This window comes from Chiloscyllium plagiosum, chromosome 9 (assembly GCF_004010195.1).
Source record: "Chiloscyllium plagiosum isolate BGI_BamShark_2017 chromosome 9, ASM401019v2, whole genome shotgun sequence".
Taxonomy (NCBI): domain Eukaryota; kingdom Metazoa; phylum Chordata; class Chondrichthyes; order Orectolobiformes; family Hemiscylliidae; genus Chiloscyllium; species Chiloscyllium plagiosum.
This window is the reverse complement of record NC_057718.1, coordinates 87505808-87529228: the sequence shown is the minus strand read 5'-3', so window position 1 is coordinate 87529228 and position 23421 is coordinate 87505808. Positions and strand designations below refer to the sequence as shown.

The window sequence follows — 23421 nt, the reverse complement described above, 5'->3', positions numbered from 1 at the left end:
TTCTGAAGTCATCTTGTTGTCTCTTATTCGCTAAACAATCTTTCTTTTTTTAAAACGAAGTGATATCTTTACAAGGACTGCAATATTGGGGCTCACTACACCCTGTCAGAGAACCAAGGCTTGGTCTGTGCCAGTGTTGTGCGCATCCTAAGAACAAAGAAACCCAAGCTCCAGGTATTATCATTTAAAGGAAAAAAATACATACAAATCTTAGAAATAATGGAGTTAGAAAGACATGAGACTGCACCATGCAGAACAAGTGCTTTGAAAACAAACACTTTCAAATTTGTCAGCTGGATTGGATATTTTAATTTTTTTTAGAAAAACAATTTTCAGGAAAAAAACATTACAATTTGGCAGAAGTACTCGGCAAATTCAACTTCATTAGCTTTTAATTTAACAGAACACTCAGAGACTTGATGCACATCACGGGTAACACACAAACAGCAGTTAATTTCGTGCACTTCCATCAAAAGATCAGGGAAATGAAGTACAGACCCTACACTGAAAACATGTTTAAGGAAATATATTTCTTAACACATATACTTCATATTTATATATTTTCAAATATGCTGAAAAGAAATCAGTTTCATTAAAGAAATCCTGAAATGCTAATCAAGAGGATAAAGACCCTTGTGTACGTACAACTCCCCATGTAGGAGCTTTGTGCCTTCATAATTAGGGGAGAAATCCAAGCAGCAGCCACTTTAAAAGAGGTGCTCCAGATTTCAATGAAACACGAACTGAAAAAAAAACTGTAAACAAAAAAGAACAAAATTATCACCAAAATAAATGCAAAAAAACAGAATGAAAAGCTTGGCAACAAATGTTAACCCAACATGTAAACATTTCTGCACTGAAGATAACGATAGTGATCAATATTTTATATTGAGTGAAGGCTAGAATTTCGTCTTGAAACAAATGCTCATGAATTTCTAATAGAATACATTTTGAAAGCAGTGATTTGCCATGTTGATCCAGACACTGTAGTTGCTGAGGTTTGAGAGCAACAGTTTTACCGCATGGGCAACATGCACCAGTAGGACACTATTACATTCGAAGTCTAGGCTTCATTGTTAACCAAATGCTGTTTCGCCTGGAGTCAGCAGCATTCCTCCACAATCTCAGCCTTCAATTTCCCACACAAGACCCAAGAAAAAACATGTGCAATGATCATGAATGGGAAAGACTGCAGATGTCACACACCAAAGCTAAAGCAAAGTGACCATAAGTGGGGGAGGTGAATATATAAATCTACAGTATGTACAAGAACAAAGGTAAAACATAGCTGTGACCAACTTCACAGGTAAATTCATTCTATTTAATTTCCAACACGGGATTCTCAAAGTATTGCACTAAATATGATCTCCAAGTACTGCAGCACAATGCTACAATACACCAATAATGTACAGCAAGGTATAAACAATAATCAGAACCAACTTATGTTGGTAGCTGACCTAATGCAAGACCTTCCATATATTCCTTGCTTATAGGTGTTTTTCTAAAGGAACTTCAATGTCCCATTAATTTGCCATCCACTCAGTTAAACCTAACCACCTCTTTCTCCCACCTAATTACATCCATCTACAATTTTCTCCCTCTTGATTCTAACCATACTTTTGCTATGAAAATGGTTCTTACTATTGACCAGAATTTGTTCCTTGAACAAGTGAAGATACTCGCATGGTCACCCAAAGTATTCTGTAGACTCACATCAGCTAAATGGTGTAATTTCATACAATAAAACCTAAGTAGTAATAAATGTAGGAGTGGGTACAATAAATATTAGTATTCAAACTGGAGTAAAATCTGGCAACGTAATACTATTAATGAAAATTAAGATTTTATTTATCATGGTTATGTGGATTCAAACCCCAATTCAAGCAGTGATTTTTTTTAATATAAAAAGGACATTACTGAAGTTTAGATGGGATTTGCAATATTTATAATAAATGGGGAAATACAAACTTATATTAACAGAAGTAACAAATCTAATTACAATACTTTCTGCATGAGTAAAATTACAGGCATCTGGCATGAAATGAACCCACATTGACTAATAATTTAGTTAAGGATAAAAGCAGATCAAAAATATTATTCATTCAACCAGCATTATACACAAACTGACATAATCCAATCACCAGTGGAAAGAAATCAACATCCACCAACCAGTGTTGGAGATAAACCGACATCAATCAATCATCACGGGTCAGAAATCAACACTGACCAATGTTGAACACAAACTGATATCAGTCAATCATCACTGGACAGAAAACAATATCAACCAACAAGCACTGGACGCAAATCATCATCCAAATACTGCCAGACGTAAACAGCATTCACCCAATCAGCACAGCCACAATCTGATATCATTCAATTAGCACCGGGTGTAAACTGACAGAATCCAACCAGCGGACATACACAATATCTAACTAGCATCAGACAGACAAGTATCATCCAAAGGGAGTTGGATCCAAACCTGCATCTTCTAATCAGCGTCAGATGCAAACCAGCATCACCCGACCAGCAATGAACACAAACCAATAAGGTGCAAATTAATGTCTTGGGCCAGAAATGGATCATTGTTTGAATTTTCATGACAATACTCTGCTACACGTATTTATCCTCTTGTTTTGCATTTTGTTGGCATCTGGAGTGAATGCAGTATTACATTTATAGCTCCATGGGTGAAACACTGGCAGAGACAATAGCACAAAACATTTGGCGTGTGAAATAACACAGAAAACCCAGCACTGCCCATGTGTCCCTTGTTCCCTGCTCAGGTCCCACACTGTGCACCAACCCACAGTTACAGTAGAAAACACCTTCATGTTGCAAGTTTTCAGTTTCCTCCTCAGTTTAAAGCAATGTGACTGAGGGTAAGTTTATGAGTTGTGCTAGGAATCAGCAGTACTCAAAGATGAACCTCCTGTCCTGCAGAAATAAATGAAGAGGGAGAATCATCTGTAGATAACCTCCTTCCAGCTTAAATATTTTGGTGGCATAGACCAAGGTCATCAGAACTGGTACCACTTCTTATCTTTGCACTTCAACATCATCTGGAAAGAAAAGACAAAAATATTACTCCCAAAAGTCTGAAAGGAGTTATTACCATTTCAGGATCAGGATGGTCAAAGATTTGAACAGGTTGATGTTTCAAATAAAGAAGGGTTTCAATTAGATTGATCTGGCCTGGGTGTGCCAGTTTGAAAGAGCAGAATAACCATGAACTCGAAAGTGAGGTAACAGCAAAGTTTCCCCTCGACCTTCCTTGTCACTTTTCCTTAGGTATTGTACAGCATGGCAAGGCGATCAATTCCTCCTACAGCCTTAGAGAAATTTATGAAAAGGAGGGGAGAACAGAAGGAAACAGAGGCATGGATAGGATAAACAGACAGTCTTTTCCCTGGGGTTGGGGAGTCCAGAACTAGAGGGCAAAGGTTTAGGGTAAGAGGGGAAAGATATAAAAGAGATCTAAGGGGCAACCTTTTCACGCAAGAGGGTGGTATGTGTATGGAATGAGATGCCAGAGGAAGTGGCGGAGGCTAGTACAATTGCAACATTTAAAAGGCATTTGGATGGATATATGAATAGAAAGGGTTTGGAGGGATATGGGCTGGGTGCTGGCAGGTGGGACTAGATTAGGTTGGGATATCTGGTCGGCATGGACGAGTTGGACCGAAGGGTCTGTTTCCATGCTGTACATCTTTATGACTAATTTGTTCAATGGACTCCCAATAAGTTTTTTTTAAAAAACAGCTATTTAGGAAATGATCCAATCTAATACAAAAGCTCAAACAACACAGTACATTTACTGAATACAACTGAGGGTGAAACTGATTGTTGGTAGCCTATTTATCTTCTCCATTTTAAGCAGATAAGTAATTAATTCTTTAAAACTAAGACAAACCACGTTAGTGAAAATAGAACAGGAACAGTTTTGAGTTCAGAGCACTTAATGGAGGAGGAGGAAAGAGTTGAACAGTGAAATTGCAAAGTTTTAAATCATTCTCCTTGTAGGTCTGGCACTTAGCAGAATGAAAGGGAAATTCGAAGGTTTGGCCTAATTGAAGTGGACTCTTGGAATTGGACATTTACCCAGAATATTGGCTGGGTGGAGCAAGGAGAGCTTGTGATTTGTGGGAAAGATAGTAGATTTCTATATTACCTTTCACAACTTCAGCCCATCCCAAAGTACTAGATTTTCTGCTGCAATGAAGAAAAATGTTGCAACCAATTTCTGCACAGGAAAAGGTCACAACATCATGAATGGATTACTTGTTTTAGGGATGTTAGTGAGGAGCACCTATTGGTCAGGATACTGGGAGAATCCCTCTGCTATGGCATTATTTTCATGTTCACCAGAGGTGAAAGGCAGGGCCTTGGTTTAACATCTGAACTGAAAGTTTGCATCACTGACAGTGAGGCACACCCTCAGAATGGCACTGTCGTGTCAAGTTGGATTATATTCTCAGATCTTTGAAGTGGGACTTGAACCCACATTCTCTGACTCAGAGCTGTTTATACCCACCACTAAGCTACAGCTAATTTGACTCTGGTAAATGCTGACTTTACTGATCTATCCTTCACCTCACTGCAACTGAATGCTGTTCAGAACAATTTTTTTTTATTTTGAGGTTTATTTGTTTCAAAGATAATTATAAAGAAGGACCTTGCACACAGCTCATCAAACTCCATCATGAGGTATATCCGACAGTCAAATTATACACAGAAAAGCCTCACTAACATGAACTGATCAATTTCTTCTTGGCGTTGTTGATTGAACGGTAAACATTGGCCAGGAACCAGAAAACTCGCTGTTTTCTTCAGATTGTGCAGATGGGACTCCTCACGAAGATGACAATAATATAGCAATTTTTCAGTACTGACATGCTGGCCCGAGGGTGAAGCTTAAGCCCACAATTTTCAGAGGGACAGTGCAAGTCATTGAATCAAACCGAAACTAATGTTGGTCAGAATGATCACATCTTCTGAATTTATACAAAAGAGAGGCAAGACTCAAGAATTTAAGAACGCATCTGGATTGAGCAGAAATGAAACCGTTCAAGCATAACTTTTCTTTGAACCTTTGGAATGAGTAGAATGTCATAAGAGGAAAGGTTAATACACTTGGGCTAATTTTCCCTGGTAGCTTAGATTGAAGTTTATGAGATCCTGAACATTGTTGAAAAGATGAATATGGAAGAGTCCAGACCTAGGAGGCACTGTTCAAAAATTACAGGTTGCCCTTTTAGGGTGGAGATGAGGAGAAATTAGGAATCTTGAATCAGAGGACAAGGGAGGTTGATTTATGGAATATTTTTAAGGCACACTTAGATAGATTTTTGACAGGCAAGCGATCAAAGGTTTGGAGGGGTGGTGTTTAACATGGAAATCAAAACCCATACTGGTAACTATAATCTCACTGAATGATAGAGCAGGTCATTGGCCAAATGGCCTAATATTTCCAATTTATATGCATTCACAGAAAAAACTCAAAAAGCTTGAAGTTGTTGACTGCAGTATGGTAGATGCTGTACCTGAAGGAAAAAACAAATACTTGCATCTTTTACTTAAATAGCTCAAATACAATTTTTGACTATGCATATTAAAAAGAACATTTGAGTGTGAAAAGTACCAGTAGAAACATGCCAAAATTAAGAACAGGAGCTTCACAGTTCGAATTTATTTGGCTGAAAATCTGTATTCTGGACAAAGCTATTGACCGACCAGGTGGAAGTGCCAGACCAAGAGTGTTACCAAGACTGGCTGCATAAACTTGGTGTTTCTGAGACTAAGCTCAAAGTCTTAAGTGGAGTACCTCAGAACTTCCTCAGGGAAATGTTGTCAACTCATAGCTGATGGCATAATGTTATAATAATCAACATGCAGATCACTGAAGTTTTAAAATTCCAAGACCTTATGATGCAAGTAATCAAGAAAGATTCCTAAAAAGGTTATTGTCCTGGCCCTATGGTAGGGTGAAACCAGACTGAGATCCTTAAAAATTCCTTCTCTTGTGCATAAGATACATGGTATGAAGTCAAAAACATTGGATAGTGACCTCTATTCCCGGTTCAGTAATATTAATGATTTCCCCAAAATGAGAGGTAGAAAGAAAGCAGTTTCATCTAAAGTTGAACTGCCATTTAAGTCAAAAGACTAAAAAGGAAGTGACATTAATTCAAGAAGTGAGTTCAGAAGGAAGATCACTGGACTCAAAACATCAACTCTGCTTTCTCTCAACAGATTTTGCTAGATCTGCTGAGTTTCTCCAGCAATTTCTGTTCTTGGTTCCGACCTTCAGCATCTGCAGTTTTAGGTTTTACTTTAGTTCAGGAAATGTTGGGTTGATTGGAATCAAGGACTTTGGACAGGAAATCAAGCTTATAAGCTACTTTAATCAAACAAATGGGACTGAATTTTGCTCTGAAGTGAGTGCTCCCACACAGTAATGAGACCCAATTGCAAAAAACAATTTCATTAATGCTAGTTTGAGGCTTTATCTTGCAACAGAGTGTGCCTGACTAACAATATGGAAAAGGAATTATGCTGCTGCTTATGGTATTACAGAAAACACTAACATATTAGTAAAGACTTGGAACAGCTTGCAGGTTTTCTCATTATGTGAACCACATTACTGTAGTTCATACAGGCCCTTAAACCTTTTCCATTTGTCCTGTTCAATAATGTCCAAGTAATCCACACTACTGTTAACCTTAATGACAGCTTTTAAATATATACTAAATTTGACAAGCATACTGAGGATCTGTTTGAATAGAGGTCAGTACATGCGATGAATGACAGTGACTTATGTTAGCAGGAAAAGATTGAACATAATGTCTTCTGTAGCAAACATTTAGAAATGACCAGAACCAAAGGGTGATTAGACGCCAGCAGAAGATACGTGAGAGACTAGGTAACAGTATGTGGACTGATACTTCTTTTAATACTGGAGTGCTAAACTGTCAGAAGTGGTGTCTTTTGAATTAAACATTAACTTAATTCTTTGCCTACATTTTCAACTAGAGATAAAAAGATTCTAAGATACTATTTTGAACACATCAATACTTATCGTTCAAACAATTCCACTAAAATGGCTGTGTTTCTTTAATACGTTAAACAGAAACAATTACATTCAATAAAGTACTTCATCAGCTGTACAGTGCTTTGACAAGTCCTGAGGTCATGAAACGTATTATACAGCTCCAAGGTGGTTATTATAAACAAACAGAGATCCAAAGTAGTAATGAATTTCAATAGTGTGATCTACTGAGACATTGAATGTTAAAGGGTATGAAGGACACACAAGAAATTGGAGTTTTGGCCACAATTGCATCACTCGTGATCCTCCTGAATGGCAAAGCAGGCTTGACGGGCCAAATGGCCTATCTTTGCGCCTTTATGTTATTATCTAAAGCGGTTTTAAAGTACATGGCAAAATTCAGTTTGGGAAGCGAAATAATTATTTGCAGCACAACATTCTGTCTATTGAGGAAGAAAATAATGATTGCTGCATCCGTTTTCAAGAAAAAGCATATTATGGCTCTTATATTATCAAATATTCAACCAACCATTATGTTGAGGGTGTGGGACAGACAGTGAAACCATTCATGGTTTAAGCAGTGGAAATGTGATCAATGATGGAAAAATATATTCAGGACAGTTTCCGAGAACAATATATTGTGGATTCTACCAAGGATCAGACTATTTTGTATCTAGTAATGTGCAATGAGGGAGGTTTTATAAATGATTTCAAAGTAAAAGATCGCCAAGGGCACAATGATCATAACGTAGTAAAGTTTAGCATTCAGTTTGAAAGAGAAATTTAGATCAAAAAGAACTATGCTAAACTTAACTAGGGTAACTGGGTAGTGATGAGGGCACAGTTGGCTGGAGTGGACTGGGTAAGGCATTTAGCAGAAAAGGTGGTTCAGGAATAATGGCAGATGTTTAAAACATAAAATCCTCCATCACTGGGATATAAGGAGGGGGCAACCAATTTAGCTATCCAAGAAAGTTAAGCATACTATCAAATTGAAAGCAACATAAACAATGTGGCAAAGCTTCTTTAAATATACAGCAAAGGGAAAGTGGTACCAAAGTGAATATAGGCCACTTCGAGAATGAGGCTGGAGCAATAATAATGGGAACCAGGAAATGCCAGAGAAAACCTGGGCATCTGTCTTCATGGTAGAGGACACCAATACCATTTACAAAATAATAATGATTTTCCAAAGAGGGAAGAAATAAATACAAAAACCATCACTAGAGAAAAGTACTAGGGAAATTAAAGGGTAAAAAGGCCGATTTGGCCTCTGGACCGGAGGGGCTGTACCTTAGGATATTAAAAGTAACGACTTAAAGTGATCACACTGGTGGTAATCTTCCATGAATTCGTAGATTCTGAAAGACCATAAGAGATAAGAACAGGAGAAGGCCTACAAATGCTTGAGCTTGCTCCACCACTCAACAGAATCATGGCTGATATGACACTCCTCACATCCTGCTCTTTCCCACAAGTTTGGATTCCTCTACAGATCATGATTCTAGCCACATAAGCCTTAAATATACAGAAGTCCTCTGCCCCACAGCTCTTTGTGGCAATTATTCAAAAAGGGATAGACTATCATTGGGAAAATTTGGATTATATTATAAAGGATCTAACAGTAACATATTTAGAAATACATAATATAACTAAACAGATTTAGTATGGCTTCAAGTGGAAACCATGCCTGACAAATTTATTAGTGTTCTTTCAGGACGTAACAAGCAGGATGGATAAAAAGAGAACCAGATGATATGGACGTCTAAAAGGTGTTTGATAAAGGTACTGCACATAATGCAACACAACAGTGCATAGTGTTGGGGGTAGGATATTAACATGAATAGAGGATTGTCTAATAGAAGACAGAGGGTGGAAGTAAAAGGGTCATTCTCAGGAAAGCAAGCTGTAACTAGTGGAATGCAAGGGACAAAGACAAGTTCTTCAATTATTTGTGGTATATGTGGATGAGGGAATGAATGTATCTTCACCAAGTTTGCAGATGACACCACAAAAGGTGGGAAGACAACTTGTGCAGCTGACACAGTCTGGAGGAATATAGAGAGGTTAAGTGAGTGGGCAAAAACTTGCCTGATGGAAAATAATGTGGGAAAATGTGAGGAGGAAGAAGCATAGAGGATCTGAATACTATTTAAATTAAATAAACTACAGAAAGCTGCAGCAGAGGGGATTGGGGATCTCATGCATGAATCACAAAATGCTAGTATCCACATTCAGCAGGTAACAGGACAGGCCAATGGACTACTGGCTTTTCTTTCAAAGGAAATGGGAGTATAAAAATAGAACAGCCTTACTAAAACTATACAAGGCACACTCAGACCATATCTGGAATACTGTGAACAGTTTGAGTCCTTTTTTCTAAGGGGAGATAAAGTGGCATTGGAGGCAGTATAGGGAAGGTTCACTAGGTTGATTCCCAGTATGGAGGGATTTATTCATGAACAGAGGTTGAATATGTTGCGCTTGTATTCATTGGCATTTAGAAGAATTAAGGGGAAACATTATTGAAATGCAAGATTGTTAAGTGATTTAACGGGGGCAATTCAGAAGGAAAATGACCTTGCTGGAAGTCTAAAACTAGAGGATATAATTTGAAATAAGGCAGATAATTTCTTCTCTCAAAGGATAGGGAATCTGTAGAATTATTTGTTGCAGTGTGGTCAAGGTTAATTCATTAAGAATATCGAGGCTGAGATAGATAGTTAATTATTTAAATCAGCAAGGGAGTCAGAGGTTGTGGGGATATGACAGGAACGTGGTGTTTAGAATTATTCAGATCAGTTAAGATCTCAATGAAAGGCAGAGCAGACTTGATGGATAAAATGGTCTTCCTCTGCTCCTACATTTTATTGGCAATTTTTCTTTCTGAAAGGCAGAAAGATAGAGCATGTATTTATACAGTACTTTTGAGGTGCATCCCTCATTATGTGATGTGTTTGCAAGCTGAGGAAACCAGAAGTTAAGACAACATGAAACTCTATTCGCTAAAAATGAAATAGATAAATTTCTAGTGCTTACCTCATGAGCATGTTTAGAGAAAGTGTCAGCACTGTATAACATGGCTGCTGTTCGTTCTTCCAACTCACTCAGTTTTTGTCCTCTTTCATCAAGTGCTATTCTGGCCCGTGCCAGCTCACCTGCAACACCAGATGCTGCTCCTTTAACACCTTCAATTCCACCAGTCCCTGGGATATGCTGAGCTAGGCTCCTCGAAGGTTTCCCTGCTGCAGATTCACCAACTGGTATAAAAAGAAAAATAAATATTTAGCAGCTAAGTGAAATATGATAGAGGTAAAATGGAGAATAGTGGCTTGAAGAATAGAAAGCCCAGAGACTTTAATTAAATTGTCATATTGTGTGAAGCATCCACCTAATTTTAAATGTGGATACGAGAAATAGTCTCTGTAATTAAAAAGTCATTGGGGTTGGTCAGTCTACTTCCAATTTCCACTACCAACAAAATCCAAATCAGTCAGATGATGAGAGCTGGGGAGGGCTGATGCTTTCAGCTCTGTTCCAGTAAAGTTCCTGAACAATGACTTTAAAAAAAACTACTGGATCACTGCACTAGCCCAACATTATTAGCTGTATTCCAATCTATCAAATTAAAGGCAGTTTTGTGCTTTTGAAGTCCACATCCAGGATATTGGGTTGATCCTGCTAAACATACCAATTTTATACCCTTACAACAGTGAAATCAGAGGAAAAATACGACAACTCCCAATAGTCTCAATCACAATGGAGTCTATAGCCCAAATATGAAATGACAACATTCCAATATAAATACTACCAATATGTCATCTGTGTGGGCCAACAAGAGGAGCAATAACAGAATTGTACTCCAGCACAATCTCCAAACGGTGGCTCAGTGGTTAGTACTGCTGCCTCACAGCACCAGGGACCCAGGTTCAATTCCAGTCTCAGGCAACTGTCAGTGTGGAGTTTGCACTTTCTCCCAGTGTTTCCTCCGGGTGCTCCGGTTTCCTCCCATAGTCCAAAGATGTGCAGACCAGATGAATTGGCCTTGCTAAATTGCCCAGAGTGTTAGGTGCATTAGTCAGAGGGAAATGGGTCTGAGTGGGTTAGTCTTCGGAGGGTCCGTGTGGACTTGCTGGGCCGAAGGGCCTGTTTCCTGTTTCCACACTGTAGGGAATCTAATCTAAACCTCATGGCCTGACATATCCCACACGCAACTAGGATAAACTCCAGTTCAATGGACAGTGTAGGCAGGTATGCCAGGAACAGCACTAGGCATACCTCGTCAATCTAATGTCAATTTAGTGAAGCTACCAGATAGTCTTTACTTGGATGCCAAACAGCATAAGCAGCGAGAGAGAAACAGAACTAAGTGATCCTACAACCAATTGATCAGATCCAAACTCTGCATTTCTGTCACGTCCAATCATGAATGATAGTGAATTACTTAACTATGCACTAAAGCACATTAAACAACTCCATTAATATCCTCATCGTTAATGACGGCAGAGTCCAGTACATCAATATAAAAGGTAAGGCTAAAGCATTCGCTTCAACAGAAGTGCGAGTGGATGATCCATCTCAGCCTACTCTAGTGGTTCCTAATATCGCAGATACCAGTCAGCCAAGTCAATTCATTTCACATGGTATCAGAAAACTATTGGAAAAATGGATACTGGAAAGACTGTGGGCCCTGACAACATTCCAATAACACTGAAAACTTGTGCTCCAGAACTTGCCACTCCCCTAGCCAAGATGTTCTAGTATAGTTAAAACACTGGCACCTGCCGACAATGTGGAAAATCACCCAGGTGTGTCCTGTACGTAAAAAGCAGGACAAATCCATTCTGGCAAATTACTGTCCCATTTGTCTACTCATGAATCATCGATAAAGTGAAGGTGTTATCAAACAGCATCTGCTTTCAATAAACCGCTCACTGACGCCCAGAGCCACTCAGCTCCTAACCTCATTACAATCTTGGTTCAAACATAGACAAAAGAGCTAACAGCCCTTGATGTCAAGGCTGCACTCAACTAATTACGGCATCAAGGAACCGGAGCAAAACTATATAGTTAACAGGTGAAGAGAAATCTGAGTTAATGTTTTGGGTCCAGTGACGCTTCCTCAGAATTAATGGTATTATCACTTCTGAGGAAGGGTCACTACATAAATGTTAAGTCTCAAGGTTTATCTAAAGATTTGTAGCTCGGATGCCAGTTGTCGTGGTTGTGGGTACGTTCACTGAGCTGTGAAGTTGACTTGCAGACATTGCGTCCTGTCTAGGTGACACCTTCAGAGTTTAGGAGCCTCCTGTGAAGCGTTGGTTGATTTAACTGGTTCTGTTTCTGCTGCTTCCAGTTGCCGGTTCCGGTGTTCATTGTAGTGGTTGGTATATTGAGTGTAGGTCAATGTGCTTGTTGATGAAGTCCGTGGCTGAGCGTCATGCTTCTAGAAACAATTCTTCTGGGTGTCCGATGTTTAGCTTGTCCTATGATCATTGTGTTGCCCCAGTCAATTTGTGGTCCTTGTCATCTGTGTATATGGCTACTAGGGACAGCTGGTTGTGGCATTTAATGGCTAGTTGATATTTGTGGATGTGGATTGCTAATTGTCTGCCTGTTTGCCCTATACAGAGGAAACTCAATTGTCCAAGTATCAATTATCCAAATAACAGATTATCCAAAGGAGATCTCAAGGTTCCGATAGGAACATTACCTCAAAGAGCTGTTTCAACCCTGATTGTGTCTTTTGTTTACAGATACAATGATTAAAAACTAACTTGGCTCACTGAAATGGAGTCGAGAACTGTCTGGACTGATGGGAGCCCAGGCACTGTCTCTAAATGACTGACCTCCTGTCCGCGCTCTCTCCTCCCACACTTTCCCTGGAGTTCTACACAGAGGCGTACTCTGAACACCCCTTCCTTAGATAATCTCTCCGACATTGCCCTGTACAGGGCAGAGTGGGAACTTGTCGAAAAGTTGCGTCTCTCTCTGTGGGCCCGCACTATTTGGAGACTTACCCCACAAAGGCAGAGGCAGTCTTACTGCTGGTGTACAGTCCGGCTGCCCCGGAGGGGCTGGGGGGTGGAGGGTGAAGAGAACAAGGGGCAGGGGCGCGGACGGTGGTTGGATGGCAGGTGGCTATGGACGGGGGATTGGGGTTGGTTAGAGGGTGGGATGGGAACTGACATGGTTTTGGAGGGGGGGGTTGGGAAGAGAGGCGGGCGAGGAGACAGGAGTGGGCGGGGTTGGGAGCCGACAGGGTTGCAGGCAGGCAGGGTCTCGTGTGCAGTATGCTGCTGCCTAGTCTCCTGATCAGAAAACTCCAAGACCCAGAGGATATCAATTAACCGAATACTCAATTATCCGAACGAAATAGTGCCTGCCCATCTTGTTCAGACAATTGAGGTTCCTCTATAGTGTTTCATGCAGTCTTTGCATGGAATCTTGTAAATCTTTGGGTGTAGGATCTTTTCTCCTGGTGAGTTGTTGTCTGAGCACGGCTGTTGGTTTATGGGCTGCAATGAGCCCTAGTGGTCAGAGAAGTCTGCCTGGCAGTTCCTAGATATTTTTTATGAAAGGTAGCATGGCTAGTGAGTTAGGTCATGGCATACCCTCGATGCATTGTCTGTCTATTCGGCAACTACAGATTAAATTGCGGGTATATCTTTTCTTGGTGAATACTCTATAGGGGTGTCCTTCTTCCTTGCTTTGCAGGTCAGGAGTGCTGCAGTGTGTTTTAGCCCTTTTGAACATGTCCTAATGCAGGTTCTTCCGTGCGTTTGGGTGGTTGCTGTTGTAATTCAGGAGCTGATTGGTATGTGTGGCTTTCTTGCACATTTTTGAGGTACCATCACATCCAGGAATGGGAGTTAAATGTTGGTTTCCTCCTCTCTCATAAATCTGATCCTTGTGAATATGGTGTTGTCAATCGGGTGTGTGTTCTCAATTTTAGATTAGATTAGATTAGATTACAGTGTGGAAACAGGCCCTTCGGCCCAACAAGTCCACACCGACCCGCCGAAGCGAAACCCACCCATACCCCTACATTTACCCCTTACCTAACACTATGGGCAATTTAGTATGGCCAATTCACCTGACCCTACACATCTTTGGATGGTGGGAGGAAACCGGAGCACCCGGAGGAAACCCACGCAGACACGGGGAGAACGTGCAAACTCCACACAGTCAGTCGCCTGAGGCGGGAATTGAATCCGGGTCTCTGGCGCTGTGAGGCAGCAGTGATAACCACTGTGCCACCGTGCCGCCCATCCACCGTGCCGCCCATAATTTCTGTTCTCTTAAATGATAACAAAAGTGTCGTTGAAGTATCTGAGCCAGAGTTTGGGTAAGGTGGTTTGTAGCGATCTTTGCATCACTGCTTCTGCTGAGAGCACAGAGATAGGTGAGCCCATAAGTGTTCCATTGATCTCTTCATATATTTGGTTGTTGAATGTGAAATGTGTCATCAAGCACAGATCTCATAGTTTGAACATACAGTCCTTGATGATAGGTTCCCTGTTGTACTGTCTGCTCTCCTTGTCCAAGAGTGGCTATTCTCTCTCTAGCTAGAGTTCTATCAAGTGTACAGGAAAGCCAAATACACCGACCAGGTCCTGATGCACTGCAGAAATTCAAAGATCTTAGAATGCATCTTCCAAATCCACGAACACTTTCATCTGCAAGGACCAAGGCAACGGATGCATTGTTGGTCAACCTACACCACATGGACTGAAGTGGTTCAAGACAGCAGCTCACCACAACCTTCTCAAGGGCAACAAGGGAAGAACAGTAAATGCTGGCCACCCACACAAGTAAAAAAAAAAAGAACAGCAATAATTAACATTTCAACCCAACTGCAAACAAAGTTCAACCATTCACAAGGTTATTTAAATAGGAAGTAAGCTTCAGTGGTTACACGGAGTGACAGAACTCCATTAAAGTCTGCACTGGGCCTCCTGTAATCTGAACTGTTCATGGACTGGGCAAGTATAAAATATGATGCTGACACGAGTCTGGGGATTCCCAGTGTTCCACATTTCAGTCATTTATTGCTTGGTTTTTCCAATTTCTGTCCCTTACATTCAACACAGCCAAAAATACAGATTCATTTTTAATGCCATCATGTAGAGATGGTAGTGTTGGAATGGGGTAGACAAAATCAGAAGTCACACAACACACATCATAGTTCAACAGGTTTACTTGAAATCACAATCTTTCAGAGAGCTGCTCCTTTGTCAGGTGAAACATTTTTAATGCTATTGTGCTCTTCAACTTCCATTATGTTTCTATCTCATTCAAATGCTTGCTCTCCCATGACTTGAACCTCACCATTTCCATCATTTCTGCATTCCCTAAGAACTCCACTCATCTGAAACAAACATAACTCTAAAAGGTATTTGTTAACTGTGAAAGGCTTTAGGACAGCCACAAGCTATGAAAGCTATCACATAAATGCAACTGTTTACTCTACTTCTGAATATATTCAGGTTTCCTTAGTTTTGCTTCATCCTCAGTCATTGTTCTTTAGCTGTCTATCCTCAACCTCATGGGAAAACATGATCTACAATTTTCTGCTTTTCTTCTTTGAAAGCCTGTTCAAAGCATATCACTTCAATTGCCCTTTCCAATACTAACTTATTGATCCATTGCTCTATGCACAGCTATACCTCTGAAGTACTTCATTTGCAACCTTAATATCACATCTGACCCCAAGATGAGCCTGTAAGCAAATATCCATGATATCTCCAATTTCACGCACTTAAACATCACCGGACTTGAACTCACACTGAAACCCACATCCATGGCTGTGTTACTTCTAGGATTTATTAATAACTTCACTCCTGGCCAGCAACACATCTTTCAGCCTCCATAAACTTGAGGCAGTTCTAAAAATCCCCCTCAACTGCACCAAGTCCTCTTCATGTATCACTTGAGCTTAAAGTCCTCCATGGTGTTGTGCCATTCCATTTTCATAACTTCTTTACTGCCCCAAGCTCAGCCATTTGCATTTAGCTTCATGCATGACCAAGTCTTTAATTATTCCACTTCTGGTAGCTGCGTCTTCAGTTGCTGTGGCCGAAGATCTGGAATTTCTTTTCGATAAATGGGAGGTGCTGCATTTTGGAAAGTTAAATCAGGGCAGGACTTAATAGTAAGGTGTGGCTGTACAAAGAAACCTTGGAGTGCAAGTTCCTAGTTACTTGAAAATGGAGTCGCAGGTAGATAGGATAGTGAAGGCAGCATTTAGTATGCTTTCCTTTATTGGTCAGAGCATTGAGTACAGGAGTTGAAAGGTCATGTTGTGGCTGTACAGGACATCGGTTAGGCTACTTTTAGAATAGTGTGCGCAATTCTGGTCTCCCTGATGTAGGAAGGATGTTGTGAAACTTGAAAGGGTTCAGAAAAGATTTGTAAGCATGTTGCCAGGGTTTGGAGGCTGAATAGGCTGGGGCTCTTTTCCCTGGAGCGAAGACTGAGGGGTGACCTTATAGAGGTTTATAATATCATGATGGCATGGATAGATAAATAGACAAAATCTTTTCCCTGGGGTGGGGGAGTCCAGAACTAGAGGGCATATGTTTACGATGAGGGGGTAAGGTTTAGAAGTAACCTAAGGGGCAACTCTTTAATGCAGGCAGTGGCGCGTGGATGGATTGAGCTGCCAGAGGAATTGTGGAGGCTGGTACAATTACATTTAAAAGGCATCTGGATGGTTATATGAATAGAAAGAATTGAGGGGGACATGGGCCAAGTGCTGTCAAATAGGACTAGATTAGTTTAGGATATCTGGACGGCAGAGACGAGTTGGACCAAAGGGTTTGTTTCTGTGCTGTACACCTCTATGACTCTGATTCTAATTGCTCTTTTCTCCTTTATCAAATTAAGTGCGAAGAACATTTTGCCCCAAGTCAAAAATAGCCACACCTATTTTAACTCTCACTAATTCCCCTATCATCATTGACCTTGATAAAGGGACCATCATTTACAATGGGAAGAATGAACCAGGTTTGTCTTGCATCCGCATGTGCTTTTTGGCACCCCTTTTTTTTTTAAAAAACTGCCAGCAAATCACCCAAGTTAACCATGATTCAGATAGATATTTTTGACACTGTGCGCCATTAAAGCTCAAGAGTAAATGAACCAGGTTTTCATGTTTCTTGGTAGTTCTAATCAACTTGTTCAAAGATATTATGACACACCTCTGGAACAGGTGGCACTCAAATGCAGGTTTCCTGGTCCAGCAGTAGAGACACTACCCTGTGCCATTACAGCCCAAGAGTAAATGAATCAGGTTATGCTCCAAACATATTAGAGAAAGTGGAAGCTCACTAGCGTATTTATCAAAGGGGTTGGTGGTTGAGGTTCAGTGGTATTGCTGAGTCAGAAGACCCGGGGTCCAAGGCCTACCTAATCCAGAAGTGTGTAATAACATCTGAGTGGGTTGATTAGAAAATAACCATAAGTACCACATTGTGGGTAAGAGAATAACCAGGGAAAGGGTAGGTCCTATTAGGGACCTCAGTGGCAATATGCATGTGGAGCTGGAAGACATAGCAAAGATTCGAAAAAAGGCCTTTTTTTCCTGAATATAGTGGGTCAAGGGGTCTCCTGTGGTGTAGTAATAGCATCCCAACTTCTGAGCCAGAAGGCTGGGGCTCAAGTCCCATATTTTCCAGAGGTGGATGATAACACGTTAGAACAGGTGAATTTAAAATAAAAAGGCTGGAAGGAAGGTTGGTTATGAAGACAGCTGACTGGAGTTCGTGCTGAATTATGAATTATGAAATGCAAATAAACAGTTATGAAAGAGGGATTGACTTCTGCTTCAGTAATCTCTCCAATTTTCATTATTTCTCCATCACTGCACGTGGTCTCTTCTCTCTTTTTAATGTACAATTATCCTATGCCCTGCAGTCTTGCACACACCCTGCACTCTCGCACCCACTTAGTTTTAAACAAAACCAAATTTATTTGCAAGATTACTGAATGAAACATAAAAAAAAGAGAACAGAATATAGAATAAATTAACTTATCCAAAAACCCAACTTAATGATGCTGTTCCAACTACTATCAACTATCCCCATAAACACCTTTTGGCATAAAATGTAAAATCAAACACAGGGTCTTACAGGAGAGAGAGATGGCAGAGAGATTCAGCATGGAACACATTCTTACATGTCGCTGTTTCTTTGTGACCAGCTTAAACTCCACAGCCAGACTGCTAAAACCAAACCAGAGAAAAGCTGAGCTGGGAGAACTGGCCACCCTCCATCCATAAAGAACAAGTGTTCTTTAACTTGAAAGCCTTTTGTCTGAGGCAGTATATGTTAGCTATAATCACATAGGTTTTAGAGCCAATCTAAGCCAGACCTCTTGGCATCTCTTGCCTCATTCAATCTTTTTGGAAAAAGCCAAGGACAATATAACCTTGTTAAAGGAGCTGCATAGTCACAACAAGTTTTTAAATCAGCAAGGGTATCATGGGTTATGGAGATAAGGTAGGATACTCAAATGGACCAATTGGCTTACTTTTGCTATATCTTACAGTACTTACAAAGTTCTTCTCTGTCCAGTGACTGTGCACCACCACCAAACAAGCCTTTAAAGAATCCTCTGTTTGGAGCTTCTGGTGTTTCCACAGGAGTGAATAGTTCGCCAAGCATTTCCTAGAGAAAATAAAATATTATTCATTTACACAAATCTACTGGAATGGTTTTGAAGATGTAAATAGTGAAGACGATAAGGGGAAGCCGGTGAACGTAATTTACTTGGACTTGCAAAAGGCTTTCAAATAAATACCACTTAAGAAATTAACATGCAAAATTAAATGGGACTACAGATAGAAGATCCTTTCTCTGAACATCCAAAACTGAAAAGCTCTGAAATCCGAAAGTTTTTGTGAAGTTTTTTTCTCATTAACAAGGTTGTTTAGTGAGCAAACAGTTAACTCAAGTCGACACCAACTTGATTCGTGTCACTCAGATGTGACTTGGGAGGGGGGGGGGGGCGTGGCCAAGCACCAACAGGCCTGAGGTTTCTCTGTGAACGTCCCCAAGTCGACACCCTCTCTATGTGTGTCATTCAGATGAGATGTAGGCGGGGAGGCCAAGCACCTTCTTTCTTGGAAGTCTGCTCCTCCGGTAAGATTATTAAAAATCTCACAATTAAACTGTCACACACTGAAAACTGAAAAATTCTGAATTCCGAAAAACAGCTGGTCCTAAGCATTTCGGATAAAGGATTTCGACTTGTAGGGGGATAGTGCACTGGCACAGATAGAAAGCTATTTGACATACAAGAAGCAAAGAGTAGGAATAAATGAGTATGTTTCCCCCCCACCCAGAGGATGAAAGGAGTACCCTAGCTACTCACAATATATACTTATGATTTGGGAGAGGAAACTAAATGTAATATTTCCAGGATTGCAGATGGTACAAAGCTGGGTGGGGAGGTGAGCTGTGAAGAGGATGCAGAAATGTTTCATTGTGATTTGGAAGCGTTCAGTGAGGAGACAAATGTGTGGCACATGAAATGTAACATGGTTAAATGTTAGGTAATCCGTCTTGGTAGCAAACACTAGAAGGCAGATAATTATGTGGATGGCAATGGATTGGGAAACGGGGAGGTGCAAGGGGGTCTGGGTGTCTCTGAACACCACTCACTCAGTTCCGATGCTGCCACCTTGTCTAGGTTTTCCATTGAAGATAAAAGTGAATTAAAAATTGCCCACGGAAACTCGCTACAGTGCTATCAACTCTTTCCACCTGCCTCAAGCTGATCCAGCCAAGAGCCACAGATAAATCTGATGGCAGAGGGCGAGAGTAGTACTTTGTAGCCGATAGTTAAGACATGTTTACCACACAGAAGGATTTGTGGAATTCAACAGAGGCTTGCACTAAATGCTGAAGCTAAAGTTGACCAAATTCAAAAGGAACTTTGAATAAATCATAATCCTGCACACGTGTCCATGGAATTGTTCAAACTTAATAAGACAGTTTGAGCATTAGAAAGACTTAAAAGCACAAATCAGTAAAGCAATTTCGTAGAATGAGGAGACAACTGTATGCAATTGCCAAAGAAACCAAAACACTGTTTGCCAAAACGTAAAGCTACGAAATGAGAAAGTGACAGCAACCAATCTGAATTGTCACAGCTTAAACTGGAACTTGGAATTGGTGCACACCTGTACAGGGCCTAAGCCAAGGTCCACCTCTCCTCCTGTACTTCAGCATTAGTGGAAAACGTGAGCATGCACATGCAAAGGCAGCAACTTGCAATTATATGGCATCCTTAATATAGTAAGCATTTCAAGGCAGTATACTGGAGCATCATCAGTCAAATTAACACTAGGATACTCAAGGTGATATTATCAGGAGATATATTAAAAAAAAGTGACCTCACCTTATCAGACTACATGAAGCATTGACAATAAGGGAGATAAACTAGTGGCACAAACATACATAAATATAATGGTGATGAAATAACCAAAGTTGGGAAATAAATATTCCAGGATAATCTTACATTTCGAAAGGGCAGGCAAAATATAAAAGGGGGGGGATGGGAGGTAAACCTGATAGTAAGGGAAGAGAAAAGATCTTGGCTTAGACATCAATGAGTATGAGTAGAGGTTTGGAATAGCAAAAGGCCAGAAAAGGCTTGCAATAATTTATAGGCATAATAGTTGTTTTCTCTTTGGATGGATAATTAAACCAGAAATTATTGGAGCTTGTTACAAAGACAATGTAACTTTTGTGGGGAACTTCAGTCTTCAAATAGAATATAGATCAAGAAACTACAGATATGATGGATGAATTGACTTTCATTTTCTAAAATTTGCTAGATTCCAAAATAAGCCCAGGAAATATGAAGATATCAAAATTAACAGAGGATTTGTGCATGGAAAGGAAATAGAGAATATGCTTGGGGCATTTTTGAGTTAGCAGACTGTGACTAACGGAGTGCTGCAAAATAAATGCTGGGCCTCAGTTATTTACAAGTTTTATTAACAATGTAGAAGAGACAGAATAGCGTATCTAAGTTTGCTGGTAAAACTAAGTAAAAATGCAAGCTAGATGCAAATCTGTATAATGGGTCAAAGTATCAGAACTTCACTGATCACAAGAATAGAAAAGTGAAACATTTTTATATGATGTGAAACCTGGAAGTTTCAGCATGCAGGAACAGTAACTAACTGGGAAGGCAAATGGTATGTGCTTTACTGTAACTGGAGTACAACAAAGAAATCTTGCTACAACTGAATAAAGCTTTGGCAAAATTACACCAGGAATAGTGTTCAATTGTGGTCTCCACGTTTAAGGATATACGTGCATTGAAGGCATTACAACAATGTTACACCAAATTGGTCTCTGGGCTGAGGGGGTTGGCCAATGGTGAGAAACAGAATAAATTGGGCTTACATTCTCTGGAATTTAAAAAAATGACAGATGGGCTCAATGAAACATTCAATACATTGAAGGAGCTTGAAAGTTTAAGTAGTGACAGTCTCCTTGGCTGGCGAATCTAAAACAAGAAATAGTTTCAGCAAAGATCATTTAGGATTAAGGAGGATAATTTAGGATTAAGAGGAGGATAATTTTTTTTTAAACTCAGTGATGCAAACCTTTAGAAGTCTACATCCTTGAGGGTTACAGACGTACCATCTTTGAATATGTTTAAGGTTTTGTTTGTCAAGAGTTTACATCCCTTGGGGAACCATGGGACAAGAATGGGCAGCAAAGTACAGCTGAAGCCCAAAGTCAGCCATGATCATATTGAATGCTGAAGTGTTCTCAATGGACCATGTAGTCTTCTCCATCCTCTATTTCTTACATTCTTATTTTTCAGTGACAAAAAGCCAGATTATAAGGCTTATCTTACAGGAACAGTTCAAGTTGAGGGAACAAATCCCAAAGTTAGGGCCAAGGCATTTGAAGTTAAGACCACCAATACTGAGGTGAAGTAAATCAGAGATTCACAAGGGGCCAGAGTTGGAGATTTGTCGGGCAAAATGTCAAGTGAAGAGTTAAGCACTGCTTGCATGGAGGGCAAGCAGAAGATTTACAGGCTGACCATTGGCACCAGTCAGAAGCAGCCTCTGTTTGATGAAATGTCTCTGCTCATATTAGTGCCTTATCACATCCTGTTGTTAAGCTGCCAAAATACAAGAGAAAAGTGCTGTTGCTGCACAGCTACGCACTACACAAGCAAAAATTAATTTTGTGAACCTGGAATGAGGTAACAGATTGATAAGTAATTCCACCTGCATTACAAATATCAGAATAATACCTCAAACGATACAGTGACCTGCATTTCCTGAATGTACTTCTGCACAAAAGGTGTGCAAGTGAAGGAATACTTTAAGAAGAAGCACTAATTTAAGAATTAGCTTCTGTAGCACAGTTTTCACTGGAAGAAGATAACAATCTCAATGATCCTTACCTGTAAATTCTCACATGTGCTCTGACTGTAGGTGATGCGCTGGATCTCGGTAGGGGAAACCAGATATAGAGCCTGTCCATTGTTGGTGAAACAGAAAGTACGAGCTATTCGCATATCCGTCAGTGGTAAATAATTGACATCTAGCAATGGTCTAAGGCTTGGCAAGCTTCAAAACAAAATCAAAACAGAAAGGTTAAAAAAATATAAGGACAGAAGCAAAGTATTGTGGATGCTGAAAATAAGGAAAAAATAATGCAAAAGTGTCATTCAGGCAATATCAATGGAGAGATAGAATTAATATTTCAATTCAATGACCTTTCAGACTTGTTTCACCTGTCACAGATTCACTGTATCATATACTGTACATGCTCCCTGTATCAGTAAGCCCACATAACGTTGTTCTATTGAACATTTTACTACTGGCATTAAACTTACAATTCAATAATATTAAAAATCACACAACACCAGGTTATAGTCCAACAGGTTTAATTGGCAGCACACTAGCTTTCGGAGCGACACTCCTTCATCAGGTGATTGTGGAGGGCTCGATCGTAACACAATTTATAGCAAAAATTTGCAGTGTGATGTAACTGAAATTATACATTGAAGAATTGATTGCCCGTTAAGCCTTTCATCTGTTAGAATACAGTGATAGTTTCACTTCTTTCATGTGTAAATCACAAAGCCCTTTTTTTTATAAAGTTGCATTCTCGGGTTAGCTGTAAACAATGGTGATAGCTAGGCAATATGTTGAAGGTGTTAGCCCCCTGTGTTCTCTGTCTATGACCTGATGTTTAGATTGATTCCAATCTAAAAAGTGAGATAAATTCATGCAGTTTTTGAGCTCAGAGTTCTACATGCATGGATGTAGTATTTGAGCAAAGTGCAATGTAACTCTGCAAGTACAAAAATATTCACCACACAAAATATATGTG

General features: G+C 40.0%; 1 protein-coding gene across 6 annotated transcripts in view; it reads right to left on the bottom strand.

The window, feature by feature from the left end:
- Positions 1-285: 285 nt before the first annotated feature.
- Positions 286-23421, bottom strand: part of stxbp5a (syntaxin binding protein 5a (tomosyn)) — a 236745-nt gene continuing 213609 nt past the window's right edge. For all 6 annotated transcript variants that reach the window (XM_043696459.1, XM_043696460.1, XM_043696462.1 and 3 more), the window contains 4 exons: positions 22487-22652; positions 18603-18714; positions 10085-10305; positions 286-3059 (listed from right to left, as the gene is read on the bottom strand). In XM_043696459.1, the coding sequence (XP_043552394.1) occupies positions 3018-3059; positions 10085-10305; positions 18603-18714; positions 22487-22652 (541 nt within the window). In that variant the 3' untranslated portion in view covers positions 286-3017. The remainder of the gene's footprint in view (positions 3060-10084; positions 10306-18602; positions 18715-22486; positions 22653-23421) is intronic.